The sequence below is a fragment of the Melopsittacus undulatus genome, chromosome 6 (genome assembly GCF_012275295.1).
Source record: "Melopsittacus undulatus isolate bMelUnd1 chromosome 6, bMelUnd1.mat.Z, whole genome shotgun sequence".
Lineage (NCBI taxonomy): Eukaryota > Metazoa > Chordata > Aves > Psittaciformes > Psittaculidae > Melopsittacus > Melopsittacus undulatus.
This window is the reverse complement of record NC_047532.1, coordinates 70,628,345-70,642,447: the sequence shown is the minus strand read 5'-3', so window position 1 is coordinate 70,642,447 and position 14,103 is coordinate 70,628,345. Positions and strand designations below refer to the sequence as shown.

Genomic DNA, 14,103 nt, shown 5'->3' with positions numbered 1-14,103 from the left:
TTAGCTTTCCAAGCTATTCAGTAAATGTTGGTACTCATGAATAGCAATCAATACTGCATTCTAGTGATCTGTTATACAAATAAAGCACTTCAGAAGTATTATCCCAAATAAGAGTTAATACCCTAAAAACTAGGGGAAAAGAAAGTGTATCTGACCTTACTGTAAAGGAGAGAAAAAGGAAGAACAGAGAACTTGACTGGAATTTGATCTAGTTCTACAAAGGTACACATTAACACTCAGGAACAATTCCCACAGTTTGAAAGAGAAAATTTTGATACCTAGATGCTTTTGAAACACCAATATGTGGTGCTTGGTAAACATACTATAAGCAGCAATTCATTGGCAACATCGGTAACCCTAAGATACTGCAGTCAGGAGCTGATGAGAACTTATCAGAAAAATACAGCCCAGTTTAGGAAGTTCTTACTAAATTTCAGATTGAGATCTATGATCTGAGATTTAATTTTTAATAGCAAACATGAAATCATCCAAACTATGACAAGCCAACCAGGAAGAACTTTAATTTTCTGCAACTGCCAAGTCCTTCAGTTCAAAGTTACAGAGTCTTTGGAGACTTACAAGGTACTATGACATCTCTCAGAACGCAATGAAGGAAGCAAGAGTAGAATATGATGCCCCGCATGCTCATATCCCCTTTCTCCCTGTATCACAAGTACCAACCCACTAGCACTGCTGTCAAAATCCCTACTATGCATTTCCTTGCTTGCCTCCCCTCCCCATCATCTAATTTCTCCTACTGTACATGCAACAATAGCTAAGAGAGCTGCACATTACTCACACAGAAAGATTGCTGACAACTCCCTTTACACAGATTAGAGCCAGTGTTCTCCAGGTCCCAGGCAACTCAACTCCCTGTAGATTTGGCCTTCAATTTCCTCCTTTGTTCAACACAGTCATTATACTCATTGCAGCAGAAAAGTTAAAAGGTCAAAACTGTACTCTGGAATGATTGTAATTTATATCAGGGTAATTGCTCATGTGGAATATTAGTTAAATCTCCGAATGTGGAGTCAGCCTAAAAGAACTGGGTCAGAAAAGATCCAGAAAAAGATATCCAAAAACCATTTTTTGAGGATTAAATCAAAAAAATATCAAAAATCCTTTACAATAATGCTACAGTCAGCACTTTGCAGAAGGTATTTCAGAAGAGAACAAGGTAAACTTAACAACAAACTAACATTAATTTTCTTTCTATGTCCCAGTTTACCCCTCAGCTATTGTCACGGTTTCACTAAATCCACTAATCTGTCAATATTGCCAAGTCTTGCAAAGATATATTGGGTTTTATTAGCTTCCAACAAACAGAAGCTTGTGTGTAATTATATTTCCAAAACACACCTTATTGCCCAGTCCTCATTTAGTTTTAGGATTTGTAGCCTCTATGAGAACCACTTCCTGAAACACAGTCAAGGCAATGTGCCCAAAAGGCTACAGAATTTCAATGTCTTCCCATCAACCTGAACTCTTTGGAGACTGAGCTCCTGAACACCAAGGCTCCCAGCTCCCAGCCCTTTTCTGACTGATATGGTTCCCAGTGCTGGAAGCACTGAAACCTTAGGAACTTGACACATTGAACTGCTAGCATCAGCTTCTTCAAATACCAAGCTTATTTAACTCCTCTGTTGATCTTGCCATACTAAATGTTCTCTGTTGTACAAAGTAAGATGTATTTGGAACGGCTACTGTGAAAGACTTCCTCATACACAGCCTTTGTACAGAAAGCATCTATAGCGTTCAGTTTCAAATGTTTCCAAATAAAGTTAAGCTATACTACACATAGATTTATCTCATCTCATGTTCAAAAGGAGAATTTTAGAAATTATATGGGCATTTTAAGATTTATCCCCTAGAAAATTCCACTATAATTTAACAAATATATACACTTGGAGACTGTAATGGTTTAATCCCAGCAGGCAACTAAGTACCACATAGACACTTGGTCACTCCCCTAACACCTTAGTGGGAGGAGAATCAGAAAAAAGTAAAACCTGTGGGTTGAGATAAGAACAGTTTAATAATAGAAATAAAATATAATAATAACAATAATGAAAAGGGAGGTAAAAAAGAAGAGAGAGAAATAAAACTAAAGAAACCCAAGTGATGTACAATACAGTTGTGCACCACACACTGGCTGATGCCCAGCCCTACTCAAGCAATTAAAGTTTGCAAGCTATAAATTACTTTGAAGTGGCTATTATTTAGTTATTAGGACATTTTGCATCCTGTAAGAATTTTTATTTTCTATTCAAACCTGCACTCACTCATCTATAAGAGATAATTCATATTGGGAAAAAAAACATTTTTTGTTAGAAACAGTCCCATATCCATCTAAAAGACTGATATTTTCTGAGGTCGTGTTATCTCCACCAAAAATACTCTCTCAGTTATCTTTGCTCATCTTCACAAGTGGCTCCAATACTTCTGATTTGTGGATCCCTACACATTTGGAGATGGACAGCTGAACGGTAACACAAGCCTACTGAAAATAGACTTGTTTTTCTGAATTATGTTTTGCAGTCATTATAAACAGTCCACAGATCCCACAGCCCCAAAGGCTACAGTTAAAGAAGGACTGCAAAGAAAAAAAAAATCAGTTGCCCAAAATAAGCTTTGAAATATCACACTTTAAATTATTTCATTAAGGACAACATTTCTCATCTTGTACCTTTCACTTCAGCAATACGGTTAAATAACAGCACTCTGATCTTTCCATTCTGTACCTTCAGTATTTACCCTGTTTTCCAGGAAGAAAAAGATGGAAGCCAATTACAGTATCCAAACAATAACAGTTTCCATTTATGACAGCAAAGCTACAGTTTATGAGTCTGCCTTAGCTAGATTTATATCCACTATCATCATGCAGACTTTCTAAAGCAGCTTAGCATAAATCACACTGATTTCAATCTTTCGAGATTTTATTTCTCAACATGAATTAAAAATTCTGTTAACTAAGTTCTTAAAAGTTCCTTTTTTTCTTCTGAAGTCTGACAACAATGGCAAAGACCATCTGTTCTACTCTAGTTCAGGAATTTTTAAGTAGTGCTCAAAGAGGAAAAAAGCCCTTCAAACATCATTGCCACCCAGTTTCTTCAGAAATAACTTAAATCCTCTCTTCATCAGGGACTGTAACAGTATGACACTGGGAAATGGGTTTAAACTTAAACAGGGGAAGTTCAGGTTAAATTAAGGAAGAAGTTCTTCCCTGTGAGGGTGGTGAGGCACTGGAATACCCAAGAAGTGGCAAATGCTCTGTTCCTGGCAGTGTTCAAGGCCAGGTTGGACAGAGCCTTGGGTGACATGGTCTAGTGCGAGGCATCTCTGCCCATGGCAGGGAGTTGGAACTAGATGATGTTAAGGTCCTTTCCAACCCAAACCGTTCTGTGATTCTACTACTGCCAATGCATTCTAGTGTACATCAACCTCTGCTAGTAGCCTTTGTGAAACTAAGTCTGAAACACATTTTAGACACCAGCAATATCCATCAGACAGAAAATCATGAGAGAGCACTCACAGGCAATTTTAACTTTCACCAACCCGTATTTTCAAAGCTCATAACCAAGAAATTCACCAAATTGCTGCAATTTTGCAACCAGTATAGACAAGGTGAGTGATGTTTGCCAGCTACAGTCATTCAAACAATCAGATTTAAGTATCAAAAACAACCCACAAAGCCACGAGGGAAATGCTCATCATTTGTGTTTGGTAAGCTATTAGGATATATACCTGCACTACCTTTCCATTACTCCTTCAAGGCCAGGTTGGACAAAGCCTTGGGTGACATCATTTAGTGTGAGGTGTCCGGGCCCATGGCAGGGGGGTTGGAACTAGATGATCTTAAGGTCCTTTCCAACCCTAACTATTCTATGATTCTCTGATTACAAGTAGGGTTTATTATCTTTTACGGAATGAATTATGAGATTTTCTTAGTCTCCTAATTTCAGAAGCTGAGTTTTGTGGTTTGTTTTTTTTTTGAGGGGGAGAGTGGCAGAGAGGAATATTGTAAAAATCAATTAAAATGTCACAAGTCACTAAATTCTTGTAAGCTGATAATGGTCAGACACATATGCAGCACTTACATAAACGCATACACATACATGTAGTGTGATAGGGGAATCTACTGAAGTCAGAAAGCAAAAAGAAATCAGCCTCAAAATAAGTAGAGTACAATTTCTGACCTATCTTACCTACTCTAACCTGATAGCAAATGAGTGATGGCTGAATGCTGATCAGAAAACAGCAAAATCTTAATATTTACATTTTATGGTAATTTTCTTGAAATGAAATAAAGGTGTTCATTTTTATTGTCCTAAAATACGTATAGGAAAGTAACAGTAAGGTAAGTAAAATGTTGTTCTTAATAACTGGTATTAGAAAAGCAGACATGTACTATCCATATGTGGGATCCACACCTTCAAGTGACTACTCTGATTTAAAACAGCAACAAAAAAATAGTTTGACAAAATAAGCACTATCAAAACCTTACGAAACTGCAGCATTGTTTGCCTTTACTGTACTCATAATATTTAACTAATAACAGACAGGAATCATGGGGACTGAATTGAAGACAGTCAATAAGGAAACGAGGAAAACAGACTGCTTCATTACAGGTATTTTTAAAGGCAGCCTAGTGATGAATTACAATACTTAAATCTGTAGGAGAGCCAACCTTGTCAACACTTCACTTAGTAGTTTAAAATGGAATGAAAAGCACTTTGAAAGGGAGAAAAAACAAACAAACAAACAAAAAAAAAGCTACAGAAAAAGAATTGTTCCATTAACACAATGAAAGCACTTAGATCAGGAAGCCATAAGGTGAAAGGGATTAAATCAAACATTCCCCTTTTGGTTAAAGGCAACTATTAGCCAAAGAACATTAAAAGCTGTGAAAGAACTGCTTTCATTTATACTAAAACACACAAAGGATGAAACCCTGATTCCACTGAGATACACTGCAAATCTGGCACTGATTTAACGAGGGTCAAGATTTCACATACAAAGACCAAACATCCAAATAACAACATTAACTGCTAGGAAACAGCAATTCCATGCAGAACCATTCTTAAAATCAATACAGAAAGAAGTCACAGTAAAATGAATTATAATTCAGCACATATGCTTCTTAGACCCAATTCCAAAACCAAACACTTTAGATAATAGGCAAAATCCTCTTTCATAGCCCAGTCGTGCTAAATGATACACTGGTCAACTTGCACTCTAGATGAATTATCTTTAGGTTACTCAGTCCCATCAGGGTCAAAAAAAACTAAACCATTTTATAGAGTTTTTTTCATTGCTGTCAAGCTTGACCCTCTCATAAAGACCCCAACTACACCAAAAAGCCAAAAGCAGGGTTATTTCATCACCACGTAACAGAACATAAAGGATCATTACCCAAATCCAAGTACTTTCTTAAAAGACAGATCTCAGGAATCACCTGCTCCCACATTAAGCAGGATTTCAGGGGTGGGGAGGGGGGACAGGAAGAGGTAAATCCTATTTAGATTAAATGTGTTTTTAACACTGATTATTTTTTAATGTCAGTTATTTAGAATAACAGCTGTTAAATTAGCTGATGTAGAGATACATATCTATATTATACATATCCATATTACAAATAACCGTGTTTTTCTGACTAGAGCATTTATGCTGATTTTATTGACAATTCACTTGTAGTTTTGATGCCATATCATAATACATAATATTTTAACAACTCCTTATAATGCATTCCCTTACTCAACAGATATAAGCAGTCACAGTATTCGTTTTTATTAGAATACATACTACAAAAAAAGAAGTCATTTAGAGTGAACTCTAAAGTACACTTGAGAAATCTACAGTTAAACACTTAAAATAATTAAATTGCCCTCATTAATCTAGTCCATATAGTAAATTTGCAATTCATTAAAGAGAACAAAACGCTACAGCACTGCAAGCATCCTGTAGATGTCAGCTCAAAGCCCCACAGTGAATGTGCACAATTCTCTCCAACTGGGTGTAGATGTTAGCATGCTTAATTTTATATTAATCAGGGTATTTTAACACCAAACACTCTACAGTTTCACAGCCATTCAGAGGAAGCCAGATTACGTGAGGAGAGTTCCCGAAGACCTAACCAATGTGGAAAGGAAGGCTCAGTTTCTTGCAAAGGTTGGGTTTACGCTGAAGAAGTAACTGCATCAAAGCCTACTCAGCAAGTATTCTGGATTTCTAGAATTTGGGCACTCTCCAACCTTATACTGCAACCTCAGGAGGTGTGGAAAGCAAAACGGATTGTGAAGTTTCCTTTCAGATTTGTATCACTGCCTATACCCCGCAGTTAAGTATGTGGGCACATATGTATGTATACAAAATTAAATCTGTTTTAAGTAAATATAGAGTATACATATATGCATGCTTTTCTATACACATTTTCTGAGCGCTACATAAATCCTACACCAGACGTCCTGTTATGCTGTTCTGCAAGAAGTAACTTGGCATAAAGGGAAGTGTATGATGCTGCAGAAAGCACTTTATATGTTACACAGCAAAGTGATAGTGATACACGGGTAACCAATGTACAGGGGGGTAATACAGAGAAATTGTACAAGGGGGTTAAAGGAATTCCTTAGCTTAAACAAAAGTATTGTCTGTCCTAAGTATCTGCCATTGCCATCTTGCCAAGGCATTGATCACTGCTGGAGGGGGAGAAGCAGATGCTAGTTCTACTGACAAAAGCAGATGATTGGTCCTGCTGATAAGCCGGGGAGAGGCAGACTGGGCGACCAAGCCCTAAGGTCATGACAAAAGCACGTGTTTGGTCCTACTGAGAAGCAGGGGAGCAGCAGACTGGGCGCCGACCAAACCCTAAGGCCATGTCTGAAGATTAAAAGGTGTAAAGTTTAAGAAGAGGAAGACTCATTTACTTCATCTTGAAGACCCCTACCCATGACCAGAAGGGGCACTGCGCAGGTGCAAAGGACCTTCCGGCTCCTTATTATACGAAGTGGGGATAGATAATAAATATGTATAGGCAAATTGAGCAACCTCATGTCTATGTATACCTTAAGAGAATAAATGTAAAGGGAGAACAATCCTGAGGTGTGCATGCTTTGCAGGAGCTATCCCCATGCACCTCAGCGCTGAATAAAAGCATGCCTACTTTACAACTTTAACTAGTTGTGGAGTCTATCCGCACATCAATAGACAAGTAACCCTGCCTCTACATACAGTGAAAGATTTAACAACTCTTTAAATCATGCCACAAGTGTCTCCTGCAAAATTCCTCCTATTTTTAGAAACACTATTTCCAAATAATGACAACTCTTCTATTTTTGCATCATCACAACATACTAACTCAGATAAAAATCCAAAAGGATGAAACCAACAAACTTTACCTTCAGTCAGAACATGTTTGAGGCTTTTTAATAATAAAAAAGCCTTTCTCAAGTTTGACATTAGGCTTCTCTTTCCACTTCTAGTTTTTCACCAACTGCCTTCTCTTTTTACACTTATTACTTTGACTTACACTTTGTCAACAAGGGTCATATGTTCTGATTCTGAAGTTAAACAGACTCAAATTCTAGATTCCTGCTCATCTTCCTCTCTACCTCAGCTGCACCAAGACTGTTTAATAAAGGTTTGCCAGTGTGCTACTTCAAATCTGCATTGTGGAAGTGTTAAATAAGCTTGGATGTTCCTTAAAATTCATCGTAAAGCCCATACAAAACACCGATAGGTGTCCAATGAGTAAACCAATCTTCTAAATCACAACCCCCCACATTTACTGGGCTGTCTAGTGAAGACCACAGGAATTGTCCTCCTACATGAGAACACGGGACAGTTGAAGCTAGTATCCCTGTCTTCAACACTGGCCAACTGTAAGTACCCACAGAAGAGAAGGATATACGTACAAGGATGCTCCTGCATAGCCTCCCAGCCTCCAGCAGTAGGTTGTGTAAGACCACCATTAACCTCCATAATTCCAAGTGGACACCTGCTCCACCATTAACTTTCATAAGCTGCAGGTGAATATCTGCTCCACTATTAATCTCCACAAGCTGCAGTGAATATCTGCTCCACCATTAACCTCCACAGGCTGCAGGTGAATTCTACTCCATCATTAACCTCCAAGCTATCTGCTCCACCATGGACCTCCACAGGCTGCAGGGGAATCTCTGCTCTGCCACCAGGAATGTCTTCTCCCTCTTTCCTTGCTGGCCTTGTGGTTTGCAGGGATATTTCTCTCACACATTCTCACTCATCTCTCTGGCTGCTGTTCTGCTGCAGTTACCCCCACCCATTCTTAAATATTTCATTCCAGAGGTGCTGGGACCATCCCTGACTGTCTCAGCCTTGGCCAGCAGTTGATCTATCTTGGAGCCAGCTGCCACTGGCTCCAATGGACATAAGGGAATTCTAGGAGCTTCTTACAGAGTCACCCTGTAGCTCCCCCACTACCAAAACCTTGCCACACAAACCCAATAGAGCTGAAATAAAGTTGCCTGATGTTGGTATCAAAGATGTGAACAGCCTATATGATTGATTCAAGCACCTATCACCAGGTTATCATTCAGTTTGACTACTTCACAGTTGTTAAACACTATCCCTTCAGAGGACAGAAGGGGTTCATTTAGAACACCACATAAATGGGAATATCCCCAAGAGGAACAGCAACAACAGCTGCACTGAAAGAAGGCTTCTAGTCTGCAGTCTAGATTACTTTTTCCCTGTTTAATAAATCTAAGATATTTGAGAGATTGAGAAGCTGCCTTTTGAGTACAATTGCTGGAAAAGCAGAATTCAGTCAAAGATCCCTTTGTACATATCCCCTACCTGTTATTTCTAGACTGCTCTTTTCTAAGGACACCAGAGGGAGAAAAAATGTTCTAAGAAGAGCTACGCCTGGTTTATGATTCTTTCCACAAAGTGTAAATTTGAGCTAGGCCAAACCTCACTGCTGCTGGGGTTTAAAATTTGTCTTTTAAACTTACACAACATGAAGTAAGATTAAACATGTTTTGACTATTAGGACTTGATTACTTGCCATATTTGCAAAAACAGGCCTATAGACTACAGGGAACTACACTTGACACCAGCAATTAGCTTACTATAGAAACAATGCATTTTTGTTTTAATTTTTCCATGACTTATTTCACACTAGGGAAGCACTCTACAGTAAATGACGTGCTAGCTACACCACTCAGACACTCTACAGGAGCTAGGAAAGCGATTTGCCACCTTCTAATACAACCTTCTTGGACACAAAAGAAATGGAAACAAACCACTTTGAGGCAAGAAGTCAAAATGAGGACCAAAAGGAGGCTAAGAACATATGCACAAAGGGAGGAAGGGCAACATATTTGAAGCTGGAATTAGATCTTTGAAGTTACTTTCCCAAAACTTTCCATGTCAGTCAGACAGAAAATCTGATAGGCAAGAAGTACATGAGAAAATTTACCCTCTAACATTTTCATCAGGTAATAAATAACACCACTATGAATCTTCATTTTCAAGGGCCCTAGGAAAAGCATCTGTTTCATAGACACACCAAGCTATAACTACATAAAGCTAGTAATGTGCATTCTGCTTTTTAATGCATAATAGATGCACATGAGTACTGCATCATCAACAGATTCTTCCAGCTAAATAATCAGAACAAGGTGACAGAGCCTCTGAGAGCTTCTAATCAGTTTTCACACACTTCTCTAAAGTTTAAATAGGAGGAAAAAGAAAACAAAGGCCAATTTCAAGTTGCAATTTGGCCATGAAAATGTCTATACAGATACTGCCTTTGAACTTGGATGACTGTCACTTCCAGGCAAAAAATAACCCCAAAACTCTTTACTTTACAATGCTCTCGCACATCACTCCACGTCTGGTGACAAAGGGTGTGCCTTCCAGGGTATTCTCTTAGTGGGCCACTTTCCTTAGAATTAAGCATTAAAAAGCTCTGAAGCACTTAGTTTTCCCAGCTTTGGTAGTCTTCCAAATAATATAATTCAAATTGGTAACAACACATTTATGGCTGGAAAATATTCTCTAGCACTGTAATGATAACTTACATATAGTTGCCAATCTTCTGGGGTGAAAGAATACTAAACCAGTTAGGAAATATTCCAACTTTTGCCTTTTAAGACCTTTGAATTATTTCTTTACCTTGGCACCCAGAGTTTGTAATCAGACAAATATTTTGTCCATGACAGAGAAGAGTCAGTTTTTATTAATTACTTTTCCATCAAAAAACTTACAAAGACATATTCCTGAACAGGAATATTCCTACTTCAGTTATTGATGAGAAAATGAAATATGAAGCCATTTATATGTCTTCTTCAGGGTTTCTTAGTGAGCTACATAAAGCACCAGCAGCAGAAATCAAGGTTGCTTCAACCCCCATCTTGTGACCTAAGCAGTGTGCCAAACATTATTTCCCATATATTTTGGATGAGGACGAAAAGGTTTTTCTTTTTTCATCTGTCTCCTTTAAACTGATATAGAAAAGTATTTTATTATTATTTGCCATGGAAAAAAAAAATCACAAGGAAGAACAGTATTATGAAGAAGAATCCAGACACTGCGATCTGTCTAGCATGTTCTCAGAGATTTTCCTTCCGTTTCTTTCCCCCAGGCTTTCTTATACTCACAATATGCTGGCTCTGTCTCCTTGTGTTAGTTATTTTTCTACTGCTGATAGTCATATCAGATGTATTCACATAATAGACTTGCCAAGTGGGACTGACTGTTCCACTGATTTGGAAATGTCCTGAATGACTAAGACTTCAAGTTTTGCCTATCTAATTAAAATAACTGAAACCAAATATTCTTAGTTATTCAGATCGTTGAGATGCTTTCAGTTCTACTTAAAAATTAAGATTAAAATTAGATTTACGTTAATGATGAAGTTCAAACACAGTCAAACTTGAACTAATTGGGTCTCACAAGGAATTTGGGGATGGCAACCTTTTTAGGGCTTCACCAAGTAATTTAATGGTATATACTAGAATAACATAATAAATAATTTAAGAGATCAGTCTTATGCATAGATTTGTGAAGAAACAGAAAGTAAAATGTTGCACATAGTATTTCTCCCTGCCTGCAGGGAGAAAAAAAGGTTATCTTACCCTTCAGTATATTCTGTTTTACATAACAGAAGACCCTAAGAGACTGTCCACACAATTTCCAGACATCATTAATGCAATTCCAATAAACCAGAAAGTGTCTTATTGACCTCAGCTGTCTGGAAATACTTTAAAGAAACCATTTTTCTGTCCCAAATGGTGATTTGATTGGAATCTATAATAAAGATCCCAGGGTCAACAACTTGCTTGAAAGCTAACAAAGACACAAATTGCATATGAATGTTTAATACCCAGATTAAGTTCTGTAACTTACCACCTGCTAAATATTCTGACATTACCTCTAATATTTGTTTTTCTGTGAAAACTTTAAAGAGCCTTGGGTTTTTTCCATTTTATGAAGAATGAACAATTTTAGAGCTTGCAGACATTTTGTGTAATTATTTGTTATTTTCTACTGAGTGAATGGTGAGAACCAGAACTGTTTCTGGAATCTTCCTCCCCATCCTCAAAACAGGTGGGAAAGGGGAAGGAGTGATTTTGTTTTTAAAACAAGGAGCAGCATATCACAGCACGGTAGATGAGATTCAGAATCATTACCTTAGATTGTCTTTGCTACTCAGTACCACAGAATGCCTAAAAGCACCAGAGGAGCCTTGTACACACTACACACAACATCCTACCTGCATCCAATTAGGATGCACCCACCTTCAAGCTAGAAGTTTAAGGTTACAGTACCAGCTTCTCAGTTGTGTGAGGTACCTAAGAAATTCCTTTCAAATTAAAATTTGTGTCCTACAGAAATATACAGAGAAGGAGAAAGGAAATATACAGAGAAGGAGAAAGCGGCATCAGATGTTTACTGAAATAAACCCTTCTTACCTCTACTGAGCAGCCCCCAGAGGCAAGTACAGTGGGTATCAACTGCATACACTGCCAAGATACGTTAATTCATTTATTAATCCTACATTATAGCTTCTGATGATATCTAATTATATAAAGTAAGGTATGTAAAATAATAAGTGTAAACTTAAGGCACTTCTAACCAATGCAAACACCCTTAAAAAGTCTATCTTTAAATACTAGTAAACGACGGCTACTGTTATCCAAAAATGCTCTTTGCAGCCCTCCACTGGTCAAACACAGAGAATCCAACAAGAAAACAACTCCGACTTGCCTGATGAACTACCTGATATATTCAAGGACATGAAACTAAACAATTTTCTCTAAAGAAAAGATCCATATGAAAGAGAGCATTACCTTAAAACATATAATGAAGCAAAATAACTCCCCTCCATCAAAAAGTTCTATGTCATTTGCTCGACCTCACAGTTAATACAGCCAGAAAACACGAAACCCCACCAGGACCTTGGGGTTAGTAACAAAAGTAACCATAATTCCCTGTAGTTACCTCCTGTAGTAACCATCGCACAGGTTAACCTAAGGTAATGTCTGCTAGGAGCAAATCACTTTCCTCTCAAAGTTCGGACTTGGGCAGTTTGGGGTTTTTGTCTAAGAAAACAAATAAAAAGGAAAGAAACGCTGAAGTTTTCCCGTCCATCTCTTTCGCGGGTGCAAATGTAAAATAAAGCCTCACATAAAAGTAAAAATAATACCAACGCTTTCCAATAATATAAACAGCCAGATCTCAAAACTGAGTTTGAAAACTTGGGGATAGGGAGTCAGACCTACCCTGAAACAACGCCAAGGGAAAACCACCATGCAAAAGGCAGATGACCCCGACACCCGCCAGTGCGGAGCTGCTCGGAATGGGAACGCGTTGTTGGGAGCCGGCGAGTGACCGGAGCTCCGCAACATCCCCGCGGAGCAGGTAGGAGCCTGCGGCAGCCAGCACCGGGGCTCGGCCTCCCGCAAACTTGAGAGCCGCCATCAGCGCCCCTCAGCCCTCGCTGACCGAACACTGCTGAGCAGGAGACCTCCCGACCGACGCGCTATACGCACGGAGCCCCCAGACCCCGCTCCCCGCCTGAACACAGTTTCCACCTCTACCATCACAGCCATCACAGCCCGAACACTTGTGCACCGCCCGCCCCGGTGCCACCGCCCGCGGTACCTGCCTTTGGCGGCGAGCGGGCTGCCCAGCCCCAGCAGCAGCGCCAGCAGCAGCGGCGCCGCCGGCCCCCAGCAGCACCAGCGCCGCCGCATCCCCGCCGCGGCGCCGGCCCTCCGCGCGCAACACGGCTCCCGGCGGCAGCGGTGTGCGGGGCGAGGCTGGCGGGCGGAGGCTGCTGCTACCGCCGCCGCCGCTGCCTCATTCGCCCTCACTGCCAGCACCGGGGCGGCTCCGGCCCCCGCCCTGGGACCGCGGCGACGTCACGGGGAGGGGAGACATCCATATTCATGAGCGGGGCAGGGGGCGCTGCGGGCGCGGCCGTGAGGAGACCTGTACGTGGTGAGCGGGAAACACAGGAAGGGCACGTGGGGACGGGCGGGCAGTGGGAGAGAAGGGTCGGAGGGGGTGAAAACCGGAGCGTGCCCTGGGCTGCATCCCCAGAGCCTGAGCAGCAGGTCAGGGGAGGGGATTCTCCGCCACTGCCGTGCTCTGGGGAGACACCCCTGCAGTCCTGTGTCCAGCTCTGGGGCAACAACACAAGAGGGACCATGAAGCTGTTGGAGCAAGCCCAGACGAGGTCACAGAGATGCTGCGAGGGCTGGAGCAGCTCTGCTCTGGAGCACGGCTGAGAGAGCTGGGCTGGTTCAGTCTGGATAAGTTAGAACTTAAGGCTCATCTAGAGCCTTACGATGACTTCCAGCCCAAACCGTTCTGTGATTCTGTGAAAACAAGGCTTTGGTGAAGGGTGCAAAGGATGCCAGGGCATGGGAGACACAGAGGGGGTGGCTACAAGAAAGGAACAGGGCAGAGACAATCAAGTAACAGTTCAGCAAATTTGGAGAGAAAATATCTTGGGGACCTGAGGTGGGAAGAAAGACCAGGAAAAGAGGGGAAAAATACATTAAATCATTTGTTGGAGGAAGGGGGGAAATTGCAAAGGTTTTGGTAAAATGGAGA

General features: G+C 40.4%; 1 protein-coding gene across 1 annotated transcript in view; it reads right to left on the bottom strand.

Annotated features, from left to right (window-relative positions):
• Positions 1 to 12,890, bottom strand: part of CLSTN2 (calsyntenin 2) — a 319,995-nt gene extending 307,105 nt beyond the window's left edge. Inside the window, exon 1 of the mRNA XM_031053268.2 lies at positions 12,689 to 12,890. Coding sequence (XP_030909128.2) covers positions 12,689 to 12,890 — 202 coding nt within the window. The remainder of the gene's footprint in view (positions 1 to 12,688) is intronic.
• Positions 12,891 to 14,103: the final 1,213 nt, after the last annotated feature.